This window comes from Somniosus microcephalus, chromosome 27 (assembly GCF_052327205.1).
Source record: "Somniosus microcephalus isolate GS21.2 chromosome 27, FLI_Smic_1.0, whole genome shotgun sequence".
Classification (NCBI taxonomy): Eukaryota; Metazoa; Chordata; class Chondrichthyes; order Squaliformes; family Somniosidae; genus Somniosus; species Somniosus microcephalus.
Genome location: NC_141013.1, coordinates 34,194,525 through 34,217,115, shown reverse-complemented (window position 1 = coordinate 34,217,115; position 22,591 = coordinate 34,194,525). Strand labels below are relative to the sequence as shown.

General features: G+C 47.9%; 1 protein-coding gene across 1 annotated transcript in view; it reads right to left on the bottom strand.

Moving 5' to 3' along the window:
* Positions 1 to 22,591, bottom strand: part of fkbp16 (FKBP prolyl isomerase 16) — a 64,833-nt gene that overhangs the window by 34,885 nt on the left and 7,357 nt on the right. Inside the window, exon 2 of the mRNA XM_085968829.1 lies at positions 18,422 to 18,639. Coding sequence (XP_085824955.1) covers positions 18,422 to 18,639 — 218 coding nt within the window. The remainder of the gene's footprint in view (positions 1 to 18,421; positions 18,640 to 22,591) is intronic.

Genomic DNA, 22,591 nt, shown 5'->3' with positions numbered 1-22,591 from the left:
TGGATGCTGAGCGGAGAAGGAGATATTAGGAGGGCTTCAAAGAGGCGAGTTTTAAAGATGGTTTTAAAAGAGGGTGAGGTGGAGGGGTTGAGGGAGGGAATTCCAGAGTGTGGGGCTGAGGTGACTGAAGGCAAGTTGCCAATGGTGGCGTGAGGTCAGAGTCAGAGGAACAGAGAGTTCAATGGGGAGGGGGGAATGTGGTAGGACTAGAGGAGGTTATAGCGATGGGGGGAGGGCTGGCCATGAAGGGATTTAAACAAATAAGTACAGATGAGAGAAGTCATTCAGCCCATCTAGCTGACACTTCCATAGAAATCTACAACCCAAGCGCAACGTCCAGCTGTCTCTTGAATGATTTCAGAACTTGCTTTTATCTACCCCGGCCTTACACTGAAGACCATTCCGCGTATTGATCACTCTTTCTGAAGTGCTGTCTGAAATCAAGCATCTGCTTGACTCAGTGGTAGCACCCTCGCCTCTGAGTTAGATGGTTGTGGGTTCACGCACCATTGCAGGTCTTAAGCATGTACTCGAGGCTGAAACTTTGGCACAGTACTGAGGGAGTGCTGCATTGCCAGAGGTGCCACCTGTTAGATGAGATTGTAAACCAATGCCCCTGTTCAGGTGGATGTTATAGATTGCAGGCATTATTTGAAGTTGGAGTTCACCCAGTAAATATTGGGAAGAGCGAAGCCATTGTCTTCAGTCCCCGCCATAAACTCCATTCCCGAGCCACCGACTCCATTCCTCTCCTTGGCAACTGTCTGAGGCTGAACCAGACTGTTTGCAACCTTGGTGTCATATTTGAACCTGAGCTGAGCTTCCGACCACATATCCGCACCATCACTAAGACTGCCTATTTCCACTTCTGTAACATTGTCCAACGCCTCCTCTGCCTCAGCTCATCTGCTGCTGAAACCCTCATCCATACCTTTGTTACCTCTAGACTTGACTATTCCAATGCACTCCTGGCCAGCCTCCCACGTTCTACCCTCCGTAAACTTGAGGTCATCCAAAACTCTGTTGCCCGTGTCCTAAATTGCACCAAGTCCCGTTCATCCATCGCCCCTGTGCTCACTGACTGCCGGTTAAGCAACGCCTCGATTTAAAAATTCTCATTCTCACTAAATACAAGTTGTTGTTGTTGCTGCAGTGTCCTGATCAACATTTATCCTTCAGCTAACCTCACCAAAACTAGATTTGCTGGTCATTTGTCTCATTATTGTGTGCAGATTTCTGCCGTGTTTGCCTATGTAACAATTGTAACTACACGTCAAAATGTAGTCATTGGCTGTGAAGTGCTTTGGGACATTGTGGGGACATGAAGGCCGCTATATAAATGCAAGTTCTGTCTTGTGTCCTGAACTTGCCTTTTACCAGTTTGCACCTATGTTCCTTTGTCCCAAGGTCCTAGTTTAATCTGAAACAGTGCTCAGCATTAACCCTTTCTATTCCACTTAGTATCTCACCTGCCTCTATGATGCTCTTCTCATTCACTGCTTTGCAAGGCTGAAGAGCCCCAGTCTTTCCTTATAACAGTCCGTCTGACACTAGGGATCAGGCTTGAACTACTTCCAGGATTTGGATCTTTCCCTCAGGCCTCAATGACCAGAACTGAATGCAGATTCAAGGTGCGTCCGAACCAAAGCTTGAGTGTGGCAACATCAGTTTTATAACAGTGACTACACTTCAAAAGCACTTCATTGGCTATAAAGCACTTTGGGACATCCTGAGGTCTCTATAAATGCTTTGTACTCTACTGCCCTGCCAATATTGCTCAGCATTATGTTTTTGTTGATAATTCCTGCTCCTGCAATGACTGGACACGATGCGTGTTAAGTTTACTTATTACTCCCAGATCTCTTTCAATCTCTTCCCTATCTAGTTCAGCGCCATTCGTTAAGCAGGTTCTTTATTGTTCTTCCAATGTGCGGATTATGATTAAATAACAGGGAACTGCCGGTAGTAGGGTTGTCAATTCTGGAGGATCTGTTCTGGGATCGTTAACAGCTTTCAATATTGAGCTATGGTAGGAGCTAGGGGTGCCGGCTAATGATCGGCAAGTCTTGTGAAGCTGGACGCACCCTGAAAATAAACTTGCCAGGATCTGCTGAGGCCGGCAGCTGGGAAGACCCGCGGTGATTCCTGCCAACTTTATTTTCCGGTTGTAGCAAGACCCATGGATCAGCAGCCGGCACCATTAGCACGGGCTGTGGCACAGAATAAAAGCAACTATTGACACCAAGCCCACCAACAGACACGCTAGATTTTCGCTAGGTCTCATTTTTCATTTGTATTCATAATAAAGATTTTACAGCACTCCGAGTCTGTCAGCAATAGCAGCAACACAGGTTAAATACTTCAGTGGCACAGGATGGGCAACAGGCCATAGAAAATATTAATGCCTCGGAGAGGTTGTCAGGCTAGTTAGCAGGGGCCCATACAGCTGCAAATACCGAGGCACAAGTTAAACTCTTTCAACAACAACTACTCATGAATAACTGTCCCGTTGATGCTTACTATGTGCTGATATTTGGCAGCTAAGTACAGTATTAAAGGGGAAGAAAAGTTAAAGGGGCGAACCTTCTGTTCAAAGTACCTATCAGGAAAAACATACAGACGTTGTCTCCCAGACCGAGTGTTCCTGGTTCTTGTAGGGCCAACTGGTTGGGTAATCTCGTGTCTGCAACCGCTGATTTCCTGTCCCATTCATTTGAAATCAGGGTTGCAGACACGTGATTTCCCGACCAGTGCTCCCTGTGAGCTCTGCTCGCCACCTAGAGTGCCTGACCGGGGAGTCACCCTACAGCTTTTACCGTGATTAAAATGTCCTCAGTTCCTTTGGGTGGTGTCATTGCGGTTGACCCACCGTTTTGAGATTTTCTTCCTCCAGAGCTGTACCATGATGTCACTGTTGGGGAAAAGCCAACTGCATCACGGAATGACCCTGCCCATTGTAATGAAGGAAGCTAATTTTATGCAACCTGACAGAAGAAAGAAGAAGAAGAACGACAACAACAACAAGAACAACAACAACCCATTCGCCCCAACCAGTCCATGCCGGCGTTTATGCTCCACTCGAGCCTCCTCCCGTCTTTCCTCATCTAACTCTATCAGCATAACCCTCTATTCCCTTCTCCCTCATGTGCTTATCTAGCTTCCCCTTAAATTCATCTATACTATTCGCTTCAACCACTCCCTGTGGTAGCGAGTTCCACATTCTCACCACTCTCTGGGTAAAGAAGTTTCTTCTGAATTCCCTATTGGATGTCTTGGTGACTATTTTATATTGATGGCCTCTAGTTTTGCTCTTCCCCACAAGTGGAAACATTCTCTCTGTATCTACTCTACCACACCTTTCATAATTTTAAAGAACTCTCTTAGGTCACCCCTCAGCCTTCTCTTTTCAAGAGAAAAGAGATCCAGCCTGTTCATCCTTTCCTGATAGGTATAACCTTGCAATTCTGGTATCATGCTTGTAAATATTTTTTGCACCCTCTCCAGTGCCTCTATATCATAGGAACATAGAAACAGAGGGCTGTGAATGCTGAGTCTTTGAGTATGTTCAAGGCCGAGATCGCTAGATTTTTGAACTCTAGGGGAATCAGGGATATGGAGATCGGGTGCGAAAGTGGAGTTGAGGTCGCAGATCAGCCGTGATCTTATTGAATGGCGGAGCAGGCTCGAACGGCCATATGGCCTATTGCTGCTCTTACTTCTTATGTTCTTATATTCTTAAACAGGAGTAGGCCATTGAGCCCCTCGAGCCTGCTCCGCTATTCAATGAGAGGGTTCGAGTACAAGAACAAGGATGTCTTGCTGCAGTTGTACAGGGCCTTGGTGAGACCACACCTTGAGTATTGTGTGCAGTTTTGGTCGCCTTATCTGAGGAAGGACGTTCTTGCCATGGAAGGAGTGCAGCGAAGATTCACCAGGCTGATACCTGGGATGGCAGGAATGACGTATGAGGAGAGATTGTGTCGATTGGGCTTATACTCACTGGAGTTTAGAAGATTGAGAGGGGATCTCATCGAAACCTATAAAATTCTGTCAGGCCTGGACAGACTAGATGCAGGAAGGATGTTTCTGATGGCCGGGGAGTCCAGAACCAGGGGTCATAGTCTAAGGATAAGGGGTAAGCCATTTACGACTGAAATGAGGAGGAATTTCTTCACCCAGAGAGTGGTGAACCTGTGGAATTCTCTGCCACAGAGGGCGGTGGAGGCCAGTTCATTAAGTATATTCAAGAAAGAGTTGGATATATTTCTTAAGGCTAAAGGGATCAAGGGATATGGGGAGAAGGCAGGGACCGGGTACTGAATTTGGATGATCAGCCATGATCTCATTGAATGGCGGAGCAGGCTCGAAGGGCCAAATGGCCTACTCCTGCTCCTATCTTCTATGTATCTATGAGATCATGGCTGATCTGCGACCTAACTCCATATACCCGCTTTGGCCCATATCCCTTAATACCTTTAGTTAACAAAAAGCTATCAATTTCCGATTTTAAAATTAAAAATTGATCTAGCATCGATTGTCATTTGTGGAAGAGAGTTCCAAACTTCTACCACCCTTTGGTTGCGATTTCGCTGACTGAGACGGGCAACGTCAGTGGCCGGGATGCGACCCCGCTGCTGGCTCCATCCCGCTCTGTGAAAAGAATTTTACGCTGATTGGGCTTGTTAAGCCCGACCAGCACATTTTCCAGCCAATTGAAGGAAGCGGGTCTGATGACGTCACTTGATGACACATCATCAGCCAGTTTTCTTAAAGGGACCATGCCCAAATTTAGTTTGACAGTTCTGCTGTCAGTGTTCTACAGCATTGAGGTGCTGCAAACACTGACAATCACTGCACAGAAGTGCACGGCTACATCCAACTCTCTCATAACTCCCTCCATATGCTTATGGAGGGAGTCACAGCACGCAGGGAGGTCCTCTTCCCTTCCCATGGGCAGAAGAGACCTCCCCAGAAGATCAACACAGCCTGGTTGCACATTGCACAGGAGGATACAAACAGAGTTGTCGTCAGTGGAGCAAACCTTTCAATGATCTCAGTAGATCACAAAACGTTACTGCAAAGCCACACTCAACCTCATCCTGCTGTGCCACCCATCACATCCCTATCACTCTGCCTTCCCTACCCTATTCCTGCACATCCTTACTCACACCAACTTACCTTGCACTTCCACCCATCCCTCTCTATCTACATTATCACTTCCCTATCTTACTAGCCACCCCTCACACTCACCCTCATCCTAGTCCAATCAACTAACAACACACAAGGGTAGCCACTTGGGTGTTTTAGCCAATGTTCATGTGAAGTTTCTGTTAATGTGTCAAACACTGAAATCTTTATTTTCAACACTTTGCGTTCTTGGACAGATTTGTGTACACCTTTGGAGGTGGCTTAGTGAGTTTCAGTAAATGGTGAGACATAACGTTACCCCTGCAATGGTGATGAGTGTGAAAGGAATGGCTTGACATTGTAGGGATGCTTTATGGTGTTGGTGTGGGGTGGTGCCAACCTGGTGCATCATGTGGCAGCCAGGGTGTACAGTGTCAAGTGAAGTAAATGTGGCCATGTTGAGGCCATCCCTGGCGTCCCGGGCAGCAATGTGCTCGGGTGCTGATGCCCTGTGTCCTGTGCAGCACCAGCTGATTGCGGAGAAGGTTGGTGGTGTTGTTGGTGCTGCTGGTGTGCCTGGTGCTGCTGGTGCTGGGGCTGATCGTGGTGGGATTCTGAGGACCACGGTGAAATTTTTTCAAGGGCACCAATGCTGATGGAATAGATGGCAGGTGAGGTTGAGATGTGAGGGCAATGTATCAATGGTGAGAGAGGTTGTTCCAATGTGGTGACACTGGATAGTGAGTTTGATCCAAACACTTGCAAGCTGAATAAAGTTCAATCTGTCTTCCAAATGCAGTAAGCAACAGCTTCTGACCTTGGAAAGTGAACAGCTATGAAATGGGAGCTTTTGTAGACCATTTGCAGCTGTCAAGTTTAGAAATTATCCCATGCTGACACAACACCCGACCTCCTTACCTGACGTGATCCCCGAGCAGTGGGGAAGCTGTTGGCGAACTCTAAAAATCTAAAGGTGAGCTTAAAATACTTAATTGCCTCTTAACAATCCAGCTAATGATCTAAATTGCCTCCCCCCGCCGCTTGGTGTCAGGTCTGTTCTGCGATGACAGACATGACATCTGGGAGACTGGCGTGGAGGCGGGTTCCCAACCCGGTCAAAATTTTTTTTTTCCAGCCAACCCACCACCAAACGTGCCCCCTGACCCCTGAAAAATTCCGGCCTTTGTGTGTAGAAGTGTTTCCTAATTTCACTCCTGAAAGGTCTGGCTCTAATTTTTAGACTATGCCCCCTAGTCCTAGAATCCCCAACCAGCAGAAACAGTTTATCTCTATCTATCCTATCTGTTCCCCTTAATATCTTGAAAACTTTGATCAGATCAACCCTTAACCGTCTAAATCCTAGGGAATACAACCCTAATTTGTGTCATAGCAAAATACTGCGGATGCTGGAAATCTGAAATAACAACAGAAAATGCTGGAAACACTCAGCAGGTCAGGCAGCATCCTCGGAGAGAGAAACAGGGTCAACGTTTCAAGTTGGGGACCCGACGAAGGGTCATCAACCTGAAATGTTAACTCTGTTTCTCTCTCCTCGATGCTGCCTGACCTGCTGAGTGTCTCCAGTATTTTCTGTTGTTATTCCTAATTTGTGTAATCTCTCCTCACAACTTAACCCTTGAAGTCCGGGTATCATTCTGGTAAACCTACGCTGCACTCCCCCCAAGGCCAATATATCCTTCCCAATATATCCTTTTTATAATATAGCGACCAGAACTGTACGCAGTACTCCAAGTGTGGTCTAACCAAGATTGGATACAAGTTTAACATAAGTTCTCTACTTTTCAATTCTATCCCTCTAGAAATGACCCCCAGTGCTTGGTTTGCTTTTGTTATGGCCTTATTAACCTGCGTCGCTACTTTTAGTGATTTGTGTATTTGTACTCCCAGATCCCTTTGCTCCTCTGCCCCATTTAGATTCTTATTTTCCAACATGACCGCCTCATTTTTCTTACCAAAATGTAATACCTCACACTTATCTGTGTTGAATAAAGAAGAAGAACAAAAAGAATATAAAACACCTGTGAAAAATGTCTTACGGCAATTCTTAGAGGCAGAAGAAAAAATGGATGCTGAGCCAAAGGAGGAGATATTAGAAGGGGTGACCAAAAGGTTAGTCAAAGAATTGGGCTTTAAGGAGGGGTTCAAATGAGGAGAGGGAGGTGGAGAGGTGGAGGGAATTCCAAAGAATGGATCCAGGAGACACATGGGGCCATGAAGGTGGGGCGAAAGGGAGGGATGATAAAGAGGCGTGGAGTCAGAGAAACTGAAAGTTTGTATTTACCTAGCGCTTTAATATAGAAAACATCCTTTGGCTGTTAAAGGCGCTATATAAATCAATGTATGTTGTTGTTGTCATTGTCTAGGTGTGGTCAACTTCCCACAATATCCTCTGACCTCAAGATTTGGAGAGGGTCAGGGGCACTTCCCATGAAACAGGCAAAATTCCCACCCTGATCTCCTGCCATAACTTTGCTGGAAACCTTGGAGAAACAGCTTAATTGGCTTGGCTTGTATTCCTTTGAGTATGGGAGATTGTGGGGTGATCTGACTGAGGTGTTTAAAATGTTAAAAGTATTCGATAGAGTAGATACAGAGAAACTGTTCCCTCTGACGTGGCAATCAAGAACAAGGAGACACAGGGGTAGGTTTTCCTGGAGCCGTCAGGCGGGGTTTCAGGCGTGTGGGGGGGGGGGAAAAATCCCGATTTCGGGGGTCCCGACACCATCCCGCCCAAAACCCACCTCCACGTAAGTTTCAGGGGAGGCGGGTACCCGCCCCGCACTGGGACCCGCCGACTCGAGGCGGGAAGGGATTAGTGCCAATTAACTGCCTGTTAACAGGCAGTTTTTAGCCTAATCCCTATTTTGAGGGGTGTCGTGTGGGATTCCCGACAGCTCCAAACCACGCCAGGTTAGAGGAGGCGGGCCGTCGGGTTGAAGGACTTGGAGGGGTCGCGATGTCGGTGTTCAGGTGAGTGATGGGTGCATGAGTGCAAAGGTGTGTTTGGTGTGTCTAAAGTGTGTAAAGAAGTTTAAATTACCTGTACTTACCTTAACAGCCTTTCTTCCTGTAGGTTTCGGGAGTCCATCACTCAGCCGGCACTGAAAGCATAATGGCTGCGAGCTGTCAAAAGTGACAGCCTTCAGCTTTGAGTGCCGGTGAGACATAGAAACATAGAAGATAGGAGTAGGAGTAGGCCATTCGAGCCTGCTCCGCCATTCAATGAGATCATGGCTGATCATCCAAATTCAGTACCCGGTCCCTGCCTTCTCCCCATATCCCTTGATCCCTTTAGCCTTAAGAAATATATCCAACTCCTTCTTGAATATATTCAATGAACTGGCCTCCACCGCCCTCTGTGGCAGAGAATTCCACAGGTTCACCACTCTCTGGGTGAAGAAATTCCTCCTCATTTCAGTTGTAAATGGCTTACCCCTTATCCTTAGACTATGACCCCTGGTTCTGGACTCCCCGGCCATCAGAAACCTCCTTCCTGCATCTAGTCTGTCCAGGCCTGACAGAATTTTATAGGTTTCGATGAGATCCCCTCTCAATCTTCTAAATTTCAGTGAGTATAAGCCCAATCGACACAATCTCTCCTCATACATCATTCCTGCCATCCCAGGTATCAGCCTGGTGAATCTTCGCTGCACTCCTTCCATGGCAAGAACGTCCTTCCTCAGATAAGGCGACCAAAACGGCACACAATACTCAAGGTGTGGTCTCACCAAGGCCCTGTACAACTGCAGCAAGACATCCTTGTTCCTGTACTCGAACCCTCTTGCTACGAAGGCCAACATACCATTTGCCTTCTTAACCGCCTGCTGCACCTGCATGCTTACCTTCAGCGGCTGGTGCACAAGAACACCCAGGTCTCTTTGCACTTCCCCTTCTCCCAATCTATTGCCATTCAAAAAATAATCTGCCTTCCTATTTTTGCCACCAAAGTGGATAACCTCACATTTATCCACATTATAGTGCATTTGCCATGTTTCTGCCCAATCACCCAACCTGTCCAAATCGTACTGGAGTTTCACGACATCCTCCTCACAGCATACCCTCCCACCCAGCTTTGTGTCATCTGCAAATTTGGAGATATTACATCCAATTCCCTCGTCCAGATCATTAATATATATTGTGAATAGCTGGGGTCCTAGGACCGATCCTTGCGGTACCCCACTAGTCACTGCCTGCCACTCAGAAAACGACCCGTTTATTCCAACTCTTTGCTTTCTGTCTGCCAACTAGTTCTCTATCCAAGTCAATACCTTGCCCCCAATCCCATGTGCCTTAATTTTGCACGCTAATCTCTTATGCGGGACCTTATCAAAAGCCTTCTGAAAGTCCAAATACACCACATCCACTGGTTCTCCCTTATCTATTCTACCAGTTACATCCTCAAACAATTCCAGTAGATTAGTCAAGCATGATTTACCTTTTGTAAATCCATGTTGACTTTGTCCGATTCTGTCACTGTTTTCTAAGTGCTCTGCTATTACATCTTTTATAATGGACTCTAGCATTTTCCCCACTACCGATGTCAGGCTTACCGGTCTATAATTCCCCGCTTTTTCTCTACCACCTTTTTTGAATAGTGGGGTAACATTAGCTACCCTCCAATCCATGGGTACTGTTCCAGAGTCTATCGAGTTCTGGAAGATGACCAGCAATGCATCTACTATTTCTAGGGCCACTTCCTTAAGTACCCTAGGATGTAGATTATCAGGCCCTGGGGATTTATCGGACTTCAGTCCCATCAATTTTCCTAACACTATTTCCCTACAAATACTGATTTCTTTCAGTTCCACCCTTTCATCAGACTCTATGTTCCCCGGCATCTCTGGGAGGTTATTTGTGTCCTACTTTGTGAAGTCAGAACCAAAATATGTATTTAATTGGTCTGCCATTTCTTTGTTCCCCATTATAAATTCCCCTGATTCTGACTGCAAGGGACCTATGCTTGGCTTCACTAATCTTTTTCTCTTCACATATCTATAAAAGCTTTTACAGTCAATTTTTATGTTCCCTGCAAGCTTACTCTCATAATCTATTTTCCCTTTCTTAATTAATCCCTTTGTCCTCCTTTGCTGAATCCTAAACTGCTCCCAATCCTCAGGATTTTTGCTTTTTCTGGCTAATTTATATGTCCTCTCCTTGGATCTTGTGCTATCCCTAATTTCTCTTGTTAGCCACGGTTGAGTCACCTTTTTTGTTTTATTTTTATGCCAAACTGGGATGAACAAATTCTGTAGTTCATCCATTCGGTCTTTGAATGTTTGCCATTGCCTATCCACCGTCAACCCTTTGAGTGACATTCCCCAATCAATCCTACCCAACTCGCTCCTCAGACCATCGTAGTTTCCTTTATTTCAATTGAGGACCCTAGTCTCTGAGTCAACTACTTCATTCTCCATCTTAATGAAGAATTCGATCATATTATGATCGCTCTGACCCAAGGGGCCTCGTACAACAAGATTGCTAATTAATCCTTTCTCGTTACGTAATACCCAGTCTAAGATGGCCTGATCTCTGGTTGGTCCCTCGACATATTGGTCCAGGAAACCATCCCGTAAACACTCCAGGAATTCCTCCTTCACAGTATTGTTACTAATTTGGTTAGCCCAATCTATATGTAGATTAAAGTCACCCATGATGACTGCTGTGCCCTTATTGCACGCTTCTTTAATTTCCCTTTTAATGCCATCCCCAACCTCCGCCTTACTGTTGGGAGGTCTATATACCACTCCCACTGTTTTCTTCCCCTTCGTATTTTTCAATTCTACCCATACAGATTCCACATCATCAGAGCTAATATCCTTCATTACAATTGTGTTAATCCCTTCTTTAACCAGTAATGCTACCCCACCTCCCTTTCCTTTTTGCCTATCTTTCCTGAATATCGAATACCCCTGGATGTTGAGTTCCCAGCCTTGGGCATCCTTGAGCCACGTTTCTGTAATCCCAACCAAATCATATTTGTTTACCTCTATTTGCGCAGCCAATTCATCCACCTTATTACAAATGCTCCTCGCATTAAGACACAAAGCCTTCAGGCTTGTTTTTTTAACGCTTTTAGACCTATTAGAATTATTATTTACTGTTGCCATGTTTGATTTAAACTGTTGATTTCTCTGACTGCCACTTTTGTTTTTCTCCTTCCTATCTTTTGCTTTTATCCTTGTTTCCCTTTCCTCTGTCTCCCTGCTCAGGTTCCCAACCCCCTGCCATTTTAGTTTAAACCCTCCCCCAGCGCACTAGCAAACACTCCCCCTAGGACATCGGTTCCAGCCCTACCCAGGTGCAGACCGTCCTGTTTGAACTGGTCCCACCTCCCCCAGAACCGGTTCCAATGTCCCAGGAACTTGAATCCCTCCCCCTTGCACCATTCCTCTAGCCACGTATTCATCTGAAATATCCTTCTATTTCTACTCTGACTAGCACGTGGCACTAGTAGTAATCCTGAGATTACTACCTTTGAGGTCCTATTTTTAAATTTACCTCCTAACTCCCTATATTCCGCTTTTAGGACCTCATCCCGCTTTTTACCTATATCTAACCTTTCTAACTGAGTCTGTGTAGAAGGACTCAGGTTAGAAATCAGACTGTCAATGTTTGACAGCTTCAAACAGCTGTGAAACACTGATATTTCATCTGCCATGACCTCTTGACAGATGAAATTTCAGTCTGTGACGTCACCTGTTGCCGGGTGGCCCTTAATTGGCCTGCTGAGCCCGCTGGGCGGGCTTAACAAGGTCAATCAAGGGAAAACTGCATGGATTGGCCGAACGTCGATGTAGGCGGGACTAAAACCCAAAAGTTGTAGTCCCGCCTCCTTCCCGACAGCTTTAGGAAAATCTACCCCATAATCTTAAAATTAGAACGAGACCATTCAGGAAGGAAATCAGGAAGCACTTTTTCACACAAAGGGTAGTAGAAATCTGGAATTCTCTGCCCCAAAAGGCTGTGGGTGCTGGAAGAATTGGAGCTTTCAAGACTGAGACATTTGCTCCTTAAGGTTATCATGGGATATGGAACAAAGTCAGGTCATTGGAGTTGAGGTATCGATCTGCCACGATTTAATTGAATGGCTGAGCAGGCTTGAATGGCCTCCTCCTTTTCCTAATGTTCCTATGTTCCTACTGACACTGTTTCTCCGGAGTTTCTGCCAAAAATCAGGAGAGCCCCACTGCAAATTTTACATCAATGTCTGTGACTTGAACTCTTTAAGAGCAAAGTACATTCAGTGCCAAACTGGTCTGGCCAAATCCCAGTCTGTTTGTTAAAATAAACTGGGTGCATGCAAGCCTGAACTAATCTTGTGGTTTTTTTCATATTCTTACTATCTGTGATTTGAATATGTGAGTTTATGCGTACGACATGTAATTGTAATTTGCGGTATGTTAGTACCTGTGTTAAGATGCAAATCAGGTTTTCTTTTGACCTGAAACTGTCACATAAAGTGAAGCAACCCAGTCCCATCACGCATCCAACAGTTCCAGGCACATTTTAATACATATTCAAATTATACTGCTCATTATTCCAGTAGCTTATTGGTCTGTATGATCTGCAACTGAATTACATCTTCGCCCCATGGGTTAGGTGTTGTGAAATACTTGAATTGCAAAGAACAATGTGAGATACATTATCTGCCATCACGCAGTGATTTATAAACAAACGATTATGTGAGGGTTCGTGTATGTCGCTGGTTCTTGCTAAAAGCAATGTGATTGCTTAGTCCTTAGGCGCAAAGGCCAGGGAAAATCAGGCCAGAAAGCTTTGACCGCTAAGTTTCTGCCTCCTTCATGTTACCCTGAGTTTTCCAGGGTTTTCTCTGAGGAGTGGAGTAGGGCCTGTGCCTCCAATAGGTGTAGGCCCAGCACCATCATGGTAATGATGCAGAAAGGGGGCGTTCCCTCTGCTTGCAACCCGGGGCAACCATCCCCCATGGAGCTCCAAGAAGCTAGTGGTGGACCTTTGAACCTGGGCTCCCCTCGGGTCAGTGGGTATGAGGGGGCCGGGCAACAAGGCCGGAATGTAAGTGGCCTACTTTTTTTTTGGCTGGCATTATATTGATTGTTGGGGCTGGAGGTCTGATGTTTGGTGTGCCCCACAACAGCAGCTAGATTGCCCAGAAGGCCTCGATACCAGTGGACAGTCCCACAACCGCAGCCCCACCAAACCTGGGCATATCTCAACCCGGATAGGTGCAACTCACTTCGGGCACACTGCGTCTTGTCCCACACCCAGTGGGAAGGGGGAATTGGCCCCATGGCCTCTCAGGCCAAGCACTCAGCTGATGTTCAAACTCACCTACCCTTGATGTGAAAGTTGCTATGGTAGTCAGCACCATGAAAAGCAGCATTCGATTGAAGACAAAGCAGCAAGGATGCCTATTGCATCCCACTAAATATTGATCCATATTGGCTAATATGGAGTGAAATTGGAACATAGGAACAGGAGGAGGCCATTCAACTCCTTGAGCCTGTTCCGCCATTCAATTAGATCATGGTCTGTATCTTAACTCCGTCTACCCACCTTGGTTCCATATCCCTTAATACCCTTACCTAACAAAAATCTATCAATCTCAGTTTTGAAATTTTCAATTGACACCCCCCCCCCCCCGCGCCCCCACCCCCCAGCCTCAACAGCTTTTTGGGGCGAGAGTTGCAGATTTCTACTACCCTTTGTGTGAAGAAGTGCTTCCTGACATCGCCCCTGAGCGGCCTAGCTCTAATTTTAAGGTTATGCACCCTTGTCCTGGACTCCCCCCACCAAAAGAAATAATTTCTCTCTATCTACCCTATATCATCCTTTAATCATCTTAAGACACCTGAATTAGATCACCCCTTAATCTAGTCTATGCAATCAGTCCTTATAATTTAAGCATTTTAGCCCCGGTGTCAGTCTGGTGAAGCTGCGCTGCACCCCATCCAAGGCCAGTGTATCCTTCCTGAGGTGCGCTGCCCAGAACTGATAATGCTCAAGCAGCTTTACAGCCAATTAAGTACTTCTGAACTGCAGTCACTGTTGTAATGTAGGAAATGTGGCTGCCAATCTGCGCACAGCAAGATCCCACAAACAACAATGAGATAATGACCGGATGAACTGTTTTTCAGTGATGTTGGTTGAGGGATAAATATTGGCCAGGACACCAGGGGAAACTCCACTGCTCTTGTTCAAAATAGTGGCGTGGGATCTTTTACGTCCACCTGAGAGAGCAGGCGTGGCCTTGGTTTAACGTCTCATCCAAAAGATGGCACCTCCGACAGTGCAGCACTCCCTCAGCACTGCACTGGAGTGTCAGCCTAGATACTGTGCTCAAGTCTCTGGAGTGGGACCTGAACCCATGACCTTCTGACTCAGAGACTAGAGTGTTACCCACTGAGCCATGGCGACATCGAACATCATTGGGCCGGACAAAAGGCCAGCAGAGAGATTTTAAGTAGTTGGGGGGGTGGGGAATGATAATGAAACAACACAATTCAAATATAATAACCAAATATTACTGCAATAGCAATAGTCAGAGGCCTGGTGAAGGGGGAGCTATAACCATCGGTTAGTGTCAGCTGTGGCTCAGTTGGCAGCACACTCACTTCTGGAGTCAGAAGATTGTGGGTTTAAGTCCCACTCCAGAGACTTGAGCACAATAATCTAAGTTGACACTCTAGTGCCAATGCTAAGGGAGTGCTGCACTGTCGGAGGTGCCGTCTTTCAGATGAGATGGTTAAACCGAGGTAACAACAGAAAATGCTGGAAAACTCAGCAGGTCAGGCAACATCCGTGGAGAGAAATTTGAGTTGACGTTTCAGGTCGAAACCCTTTTTCAAAACTGGAAAGGAAATAAAATAGATCGAAGGCAGGGCTGCGATCGAACAAAAGAAGTAAAAGAGACATTAAAAGGTATTCAAAACCAGACGAGATGGTAATAGGCCAGTGGAGACAAAAGACAGCTGAGATTAGGTGTGAAGTGTACTGGCAGGATAAGAGACAGCTGCCAGGTGGGAGAGAGAATAAAAAGGAAAGGGGGGGGGGGGGGAGGAGGACCCAAAACAAAGGGGTGGAAAAATATATAAGTAAAAAAGTAATAGGGACCGAGGTTATGATCTGAAATTGTTGAACTCGATATTGAGTCCGGAAGGCTGTAAAGTGCCTAATCGGAAGATGAGGTGCTGTTCCTCGAGTTTACCTTGAGCTTCCGTGGAACAATGCAAGAGGCCAAGGCCAGTGAGGTCCGAGTGGGAATGGAGCGGTGAATTAAAATGACAGGCGACCGGAAGCTCGGGGTCAACCTTACGGACTGAACGGAGGTGTTCCGCAAAGCGGTCACCCAATCTGCGTTTGGTCTCCCCAATGTAGAGGAGACCGCATCGTGAGCAGTGAATACAGTATACTAGATTGCAAGAAGTACAAGTAAATCGCTGTTTCACCTGGAAGGGGTGTTTGGAGCCCTGGACAGTGGGAAGGGGGGAGGATAGGGGCAGGTGTTACATCTCCTGCGCTTGCACGGGAAGGTGCCAGGCGAAGGGGAAGGGCTGTTGGGGGTGATAGAGGAGTGGACTAGGGTGTTTCAGAGGGAGCGGTCCCTACGGAATGCTGAAAGGGGAGGGGAGGGGAAGATGCGTTTGGTGGTGGGATCACTTTGGAGGTAGCGGAAATGGCGGAGGATGATCCGTTGAATGTGGAGGCTGGTGGGGTGAAAGGTGAGGACAAGGGGAACCCTATTGTGGTTCCGGGAGGGAGGGGCAGTCGTGAGGGCAGAAGTGCGGGAGATAGAACGGACACGGTTGAGGGCCGTGTCAACCACGGTAGAGGGGAATCCTCGGTTGCGGAAAAAGGAAGACGTGTCGGAAGCACTGGTGTGGAAGGTGGCATCGTCGGAGCAGATACGGCGGAGATGGAGAAACTGGGAGAATGGAATAGAGTCCTTACAGGAGGCGGGGTGGGAGGAAGTGTAGTCCAGGTAGCTGTGGGAGTCAGTGGGCTTGTAGTGAATATTGTTCGATAACCTATCCCCAGAGATGGAGACGGAGAATTCGAGGAAGGGAAGGGAAGAGTCAGAGATGGACCATGTGAAGGTGAGGAGAGAGTGGAGAAAGGGTCAGTCGTGCGGGGGGAAGGCTCCTGGCCAAAGAAGTGGGCATGGAGACGAAGGCGGCGGAAAAAGAACTCAACAGTTTCCAGTTTCCTGGCCCCAACCGCTTCCTTTTCACCATGGACGTACAATCCCTCTACACCTCCATCCCCCACCAGGATGGCCTGAGGGCGCTCTGCTTCTTCTTTGAACAGAGGCCCGACCAGTCCCCATCCACCACTACCCTCCTCCGCCTGGCTGAACTTGTTCTCACATTGAACAACTTCTCCTTTAACTCCACTCATTTCCTCCAAATCAAAGGTGTTGCTATGGGTACCCGCATGGGTCCTAGCTATGCCTGCCTTTTCGTGGGATATGTGGAACAATCTTTGTTCCAGTCCTACTCAGGTCCCCTCCCTCACCTCTTTTTCCGATACATTGATGACTGTATCGGTGCCGTTTCCTGCTCTCGCCCCGAACTAGACAATTTCATTCACTTTGCCTCCAATTTCCACCCTTCCCTCACCTTCACATGGTCCATCTCGGACTCTTCCCTTCCCTTCCTCGACTTCTCCGTCTCCATCTCTGGGGATAGGTTATTGACCAATATTCACTACAAGCCCACTGACTCCCACAGCTACCTGGACTACACTTCCTCCCACCCCGCCTCCTGTAAGGACTCTATTCCATTCTCCCAGTTTCTCCATCTCCGCCGTATCTGCTCCGACAATGCCACCTTCCACACCAGTGCTTCTGACACGTCTTCCTTTTTCCGCAACCGAGGATTCCCCTCTACCGTGGTTGACACGGCCCTCGACCGTGTCCGTTCTACCTCCCGCACTTCTGCCCTCACCCCTGCCCCTCCCTCCCGGAACCACGATAGGGTTCCCCTTGTCCTCACCTTTGACCCCACCAGCCTCCACATTCAACGGATCATCCTCCGTCATTTCCGCTACCTCCAAAGTGATCCCACCACCAAACGCATCTTCCCCTCCCTTCCCCTTTCAGCATTCCGTAGGGACCGCTCCTTCCGAGACACCCTTGTCCACTCCTCTATCACCCCCAACAGCCCTTCCCCTTCGCCTGGCAGCTTCCCGTGCAAGCGCAGGAGATGTAACACCTGCCCCTATACCTCCCCCCTTCCCACTGTCCAGGGCCCCAAACACCCCTTCCAGGTGAAACAGCGATTTACTTGTACTTCTTGCAATCTAGTATACTGTATTCGCTGCTCACGATGTGGTCTCCTCTACACTGGGGAGACCAAACGCAGATTGGGTGACCGCTTTGCGGAACACCTCCGTTCAGTCCGTAAGGGTGACCCCGAGCTTCCGGTCGCCTGTCATTTTAATTCACCGCTCCATTCCCACTCAGACCTCACCGTCCTTGGCCTCTTGCATTGTTCCATGGAAGCTCAACGTAAACTCGAGGAACAGCATCTCATCTTCCGATTAGGCACTTTGCAGCCTTCTGGACTCAATATCGAGTTCAACAATTTCAGATCATAACCTCGGTCCCTATTACTTTTTTACTTATTTTTTTCCCACCCCTTTGTTTTGGGTCCTCCTTCCCCCCCCCCCGCCTTTCCTTTTTATTCTCTCTCCCACCTGGCAGCTGTCTCTTATCCTGCCAGTACACTTCACACCTAATCCCAGCTGTCTTTTGTCTCCACTGGCCTATTACCATCTCGTCTGGTTTTGAATACCTTTTAACGTCTCTTTTACTTCTTTTGTTCGATCGCAGCCCTGCCTTCGATCTATTTTATTTCCTTTCCAGTTTTGAAAAAGGGTTTCGACCTGAAACCTCAACTCAAATTTCTCTCCACGGATGTTGCCTGACCTGCTGAGCTTTTCCAGCATTCTCTGTTGTTATTTCGGATTGCCAGCATCTGCAGTATTTTGCTATAGAACTGGTGGTTAAACCGAGGCCTCGGGTGGATGTAAAAGATTCCATGGCACTATTCCGAAGAAGAGCAGGGGAGTTCTCCCCGGTGTCCTGGCCAATATTTATCCCTCAACCAATGTAACAAAAACAGATTGTCTGGCCATTATCACATTGCTGTTTGTGGGAGCTTGCTGTGCGCAAATTGGCTGCTGCATTTCCCTACATTACAACAGTGACAATACTTAATTGGCTGTAAAGCACTTTGGGACATCTGGTGGTTGTGAAAGGCGCTATAGAAATGCAAGTCTTTCTTTTTCTTACGTTCTGAGGAAACATTCAGGACCTCCAGTGCCAGGTTGTATGAGTTCACGGCACTGTGGTAGTCTTCCCTCTGGAAGTGGTAGTTTCCGCGCTCCCGTTTCTGCTTACAGATCCGAATGCAGTCCGAAGCCGACAGCTTTTTTGGGTCAGGAGCATTTCTGACATCAAGAAGCTGGACTTCGTATATCAGTGTCGCATCTGCGGGGACATCAGGCACTCTAAAATGGAAGAAAAAAAAATCAGTCTTCGTTCGTCAGTCCTGTATTGTGCAGGAAGGCGGACTTTTCATAAAGTGTTGCTTTGCCAACATTCTCAGTTTTGCATCATAGAAATAAGATTTTAATATTGGGGCAGAAAGGGAGCAATGAATAAAAGGGGGTCAGCCAGAACAACAGTCAGACATTCTTTGGGTGTGAGCAGTAGGTAGGGGCCACAGCCCAGTGGAATTTTATTATGAGTCATAGGTTAGGAAAGACAGACATTTCAATGAATCCCAGGAACTTATCTGAAATCTGATTTGGGAGCAGAGAGCTTTTGGGCTTCCTCAAACTCAACATGAACGTTGGCATCATGCAGATCTTAACCGTACATTTACAAACACTGGGGTAGAAATTGGACTTCGCTGTACCCGTTTTACGGGTGTAAAACAAGTGCAATGAGGGCCAATTCCAGGCACCAACGTCCCAGGTCCAAAGCCTGAAAGACGTCCAATCCGATACTGGGTTGGGCCATTTTTCAGGCGTCCCCGCCGTTTGCCTAAACGAGGCATTAGGCCCCTTACATTTGCAACTGAGGGCCCAACGCCTGCTTAAACCCCCTTGCTGAAACAGGATAGGGATGGTGGGCGCTCTAGCCGCTGGGCCGGCTCTACTCAGGATTCTTCGGCGGTGATTTATCATTAATAACAACAGAAAACGTTGGAAAAACTCAGCAGGCCAGGGCAGCATCCGTGGAGAGAGAAACAGAGAGTTAACGTTTCAGGTCGAAGACCCTTCGTCAGAACTGGAAAAAAACAGGAAAAGGGATAGATTGTGAAGCAAGTAGGGGCTGGGAAACGGGGGAGGGGATGAAAGAACAAAAGGGAAGGTCAGTGATAGGATAGAAAGCAGGAGAGATTAAGAGGCATTGAGAGACATTAAGAGATATTCAAGGAACAAGGGATGGCTCTGGATGAAGTGTGAATGGCCCTGGCAGAGTGAAGGACAGCTGCCACGTGGGAGGGAAGAAAAAAGCCCAGACAAAAGTGGGGATTAAAAAGAAATTGAAAATATACATATATATATAATATATACATATATGTGATAGGGGCCGAGGTTATGATCTGAAATTGTTGAACTCTATGTTGAGTCCAGAGGGCTGTAGAATGCCTAATCGAAAGGTGAGGTGCTGTTCCTCGAGCTTACGCTGAGCTTCCGTGGAACAATGCAAGAGGCCGAGGACGGTGAGGTCTGAGTGGGAATGGAGCGTTGAATTAAAGTGACAGGTGACCGGAAGCTCGGGGTCCCCCTTACGGACTGAACAGAGGTGTTCCGCAAAGCGGTCACCCAATCTGCGTTTGGTCTCCCCAATGTAGAGGAGACCACATCGTGAGCAGCGAATACAGTATACTAAATTGCAAGAAGTACCAGTAAATCACTGTTTCACCTGGAAGGGGTGTTTGGGGCCCTGGACAGTGGGAAGGGGGAAGGTATAAGGGCAGGTGTTGCATCTCCTGCACTTGCACGGGAAGGTGCCGGGCGAAGGGCAAGGAGTGCTGGGGGCGGTAGAGGAGTGGACTCGGGTGTCGCGGTGGGAGCGGTCCCTACGGAATGCTGAAAGGGGAGGTGAGGGGAAGATGCGTTTGGTGGTGGGATCACACTGGAGGTGGTGGAAATGGCAGAGGATAATCTGTTGAATGTGGAGGCTGGTGGGGTGAAAGGTGAGGACAAGGGGAACTCTATCATTGCTGTGGTGCCAGGCGAACCAGGAATGGTCGCTAGACTCCACAGTGCTCACGGTCGGCCTCCCCTCCCCTCCCCCAAGGACGTACCTTAGGCCTCTGCTGGCGAGGCAAGCGGCCTGATTTTCATTTTCTTCAAATGGGTGAGCTGCCTGTGGAGGCGCGACAGATGCAGGCAGTACGGCCAATTAATATTAACGAGGCCCGAGGCCTGTTTTCGGACCAGCCTCACGCCTCCATTTCAAACGGGCCTAAAACGAATTTCAACCCCCATTGTTTTCTTTTTCCCAGTGAATTTTACGCTTGACAATGTGAGGCCTGTTAGTGCAGAAAAATGGAGCACTTTCCTCTTTCAGGCACGCAATGTCACTAATAAGCACTCCCAAGTCAGGTGTAGTAAAGTTAGATGAAGTGTAAAGCTCCTTCTGATCATCCCTACAATTTGCCTGAGGCTAAACCACAGAAGAGCAGCTCCTACTGCACCAGCCTGACACCTTTCCTTTTCCCACACCAACCATCCTGATAGCTCCTCTGAGTGAGGTTGCTAATTCCGGGCCAATTAGTGCCAAATCAGAGCACCTTTGTCTTTCAGCCCATGCCCACTTGGGTACGGGCTGAGAGTGCCTGAGGTTATTTTACACAGAGCCCTAACAGTCACCAGCGAGACAGAGACTTCCACCCCATCAGCCTGGGCTGGGTTTGAGCATAGGTCTCATGGGGTGAAAGGGCAGGGCCTTACTGCTTTGAAGACATTCTGTGAAGATGTCTCAGTAGAGTTAATGAGGTAGATGAAGTAGCTGAATGTGGTATTTTTAGGATAGAACGTGGCACCAAGACACAACAGTGTGCTAAAGTCTGCTGATAAACAAGCATAATAATTATCACCTGCTGCACACAACAAGCGATAGGGGCAGTGTCTAAATCCCCTAAATCTACTGATAATTAGGCCCAGAATAGATGATAATAGCAAGAGTTTTCTCATTAGTGTGTACTGCCATGGATCTTAACATTTTCTATCTGTTCTGAGAAAAACTTGTTAGAAAGAAAGGCCTAGAAATTCAATGGGCTTTGCGCCCAGTTACCGCCCAAATAGGGTTTCTGCGCCAGTGTAAGAGGGTGCGCTGATATTCAGCGCCGCGGTAATGGCGGCGGTAGCCGGTAGCGCTGCGCCGACACCGATGACGTCATCGGTGTGCGCAGTGCCCCGGTTCCGCCCCGCTTCCGGCCCAAACCCCATATTTAGTTGTGGCCGCCTCTTCTGCAGCGGCCGCAAACAGCGCTGGAAAAACGGGGCCGTACTGCTGCGCTACTGGGGCGCTTTAAGGTGGAGGTGCGGCCGGCCGCTTTTTCGGCGGCCGCCGGCCCGCACCTCCTTCCCCGGCCTCCTCCACCTCCCCCCCGCGGCATTGCCGGCTGCTTTCCGCGAGCCTGGCACTTCTCCGTGGTGCCGGGCTCATTTGCCGGCACTATCCAGCGGCGATCTCGCTGTTGCAGGCACCTCCCCCTTAAGAGAAGGAGGCCTGCAGTACCGCAGCCTGCCGCTCCGCAGTGAGTGGCGCTGCGGCACCTAGCGCGCCGATATTCAGTTTCAGCGCCCCAAGCGGGGGCGCCGAAACCCTTGAATAGCGGCCGCCTTCGAGTTGGGGCGCTGAAACTGAATTTCCGGCGGGCGCAAGTGGCTCCGCGCGCAGCGCTAACTTTTGGGCGTTAGCCTGCTGGCGGGCCTTAACTGAATTTCTAGGCCAAAGACTTACAATTGTACAGCGCCTTCCACAACCTCAGGACGTCTCAAAGCACTTTACTGCCAATGAAGTACTTTTGAAGTGTAGTCACTGTTGTAATGTAGGAAACGTGGCAGTCATTATGCGCACAACAAGCGCCCACAAACAGCAATGTGATAATGACCAAATAATCTGCTTTTTTTTAGTAATGTTGATTGAGGGATAAATATTGGCCAGGACATCAGGGAGAACTCTCCTGCTCTTCTTCAAAATAGTGCCATGGGATCTTTTATGTCCACCTGAGAGAGCAGACGGGGCCTCGGTTGAACGTCTCACCCGAAAGTCGGCACCTCTGACAGAGCAGCACTCCCTCAGTACTGCACTGGAGTGTCAGCCTAGATTATTGAGCTCAAGGCTCATAACGTGGGATGTGAACCCACAACCTTCATTGTACTACAGAAGTGACAGTGCTTTCCACTGAGCCACAGCTGACACTTAGGTAAAGAATAA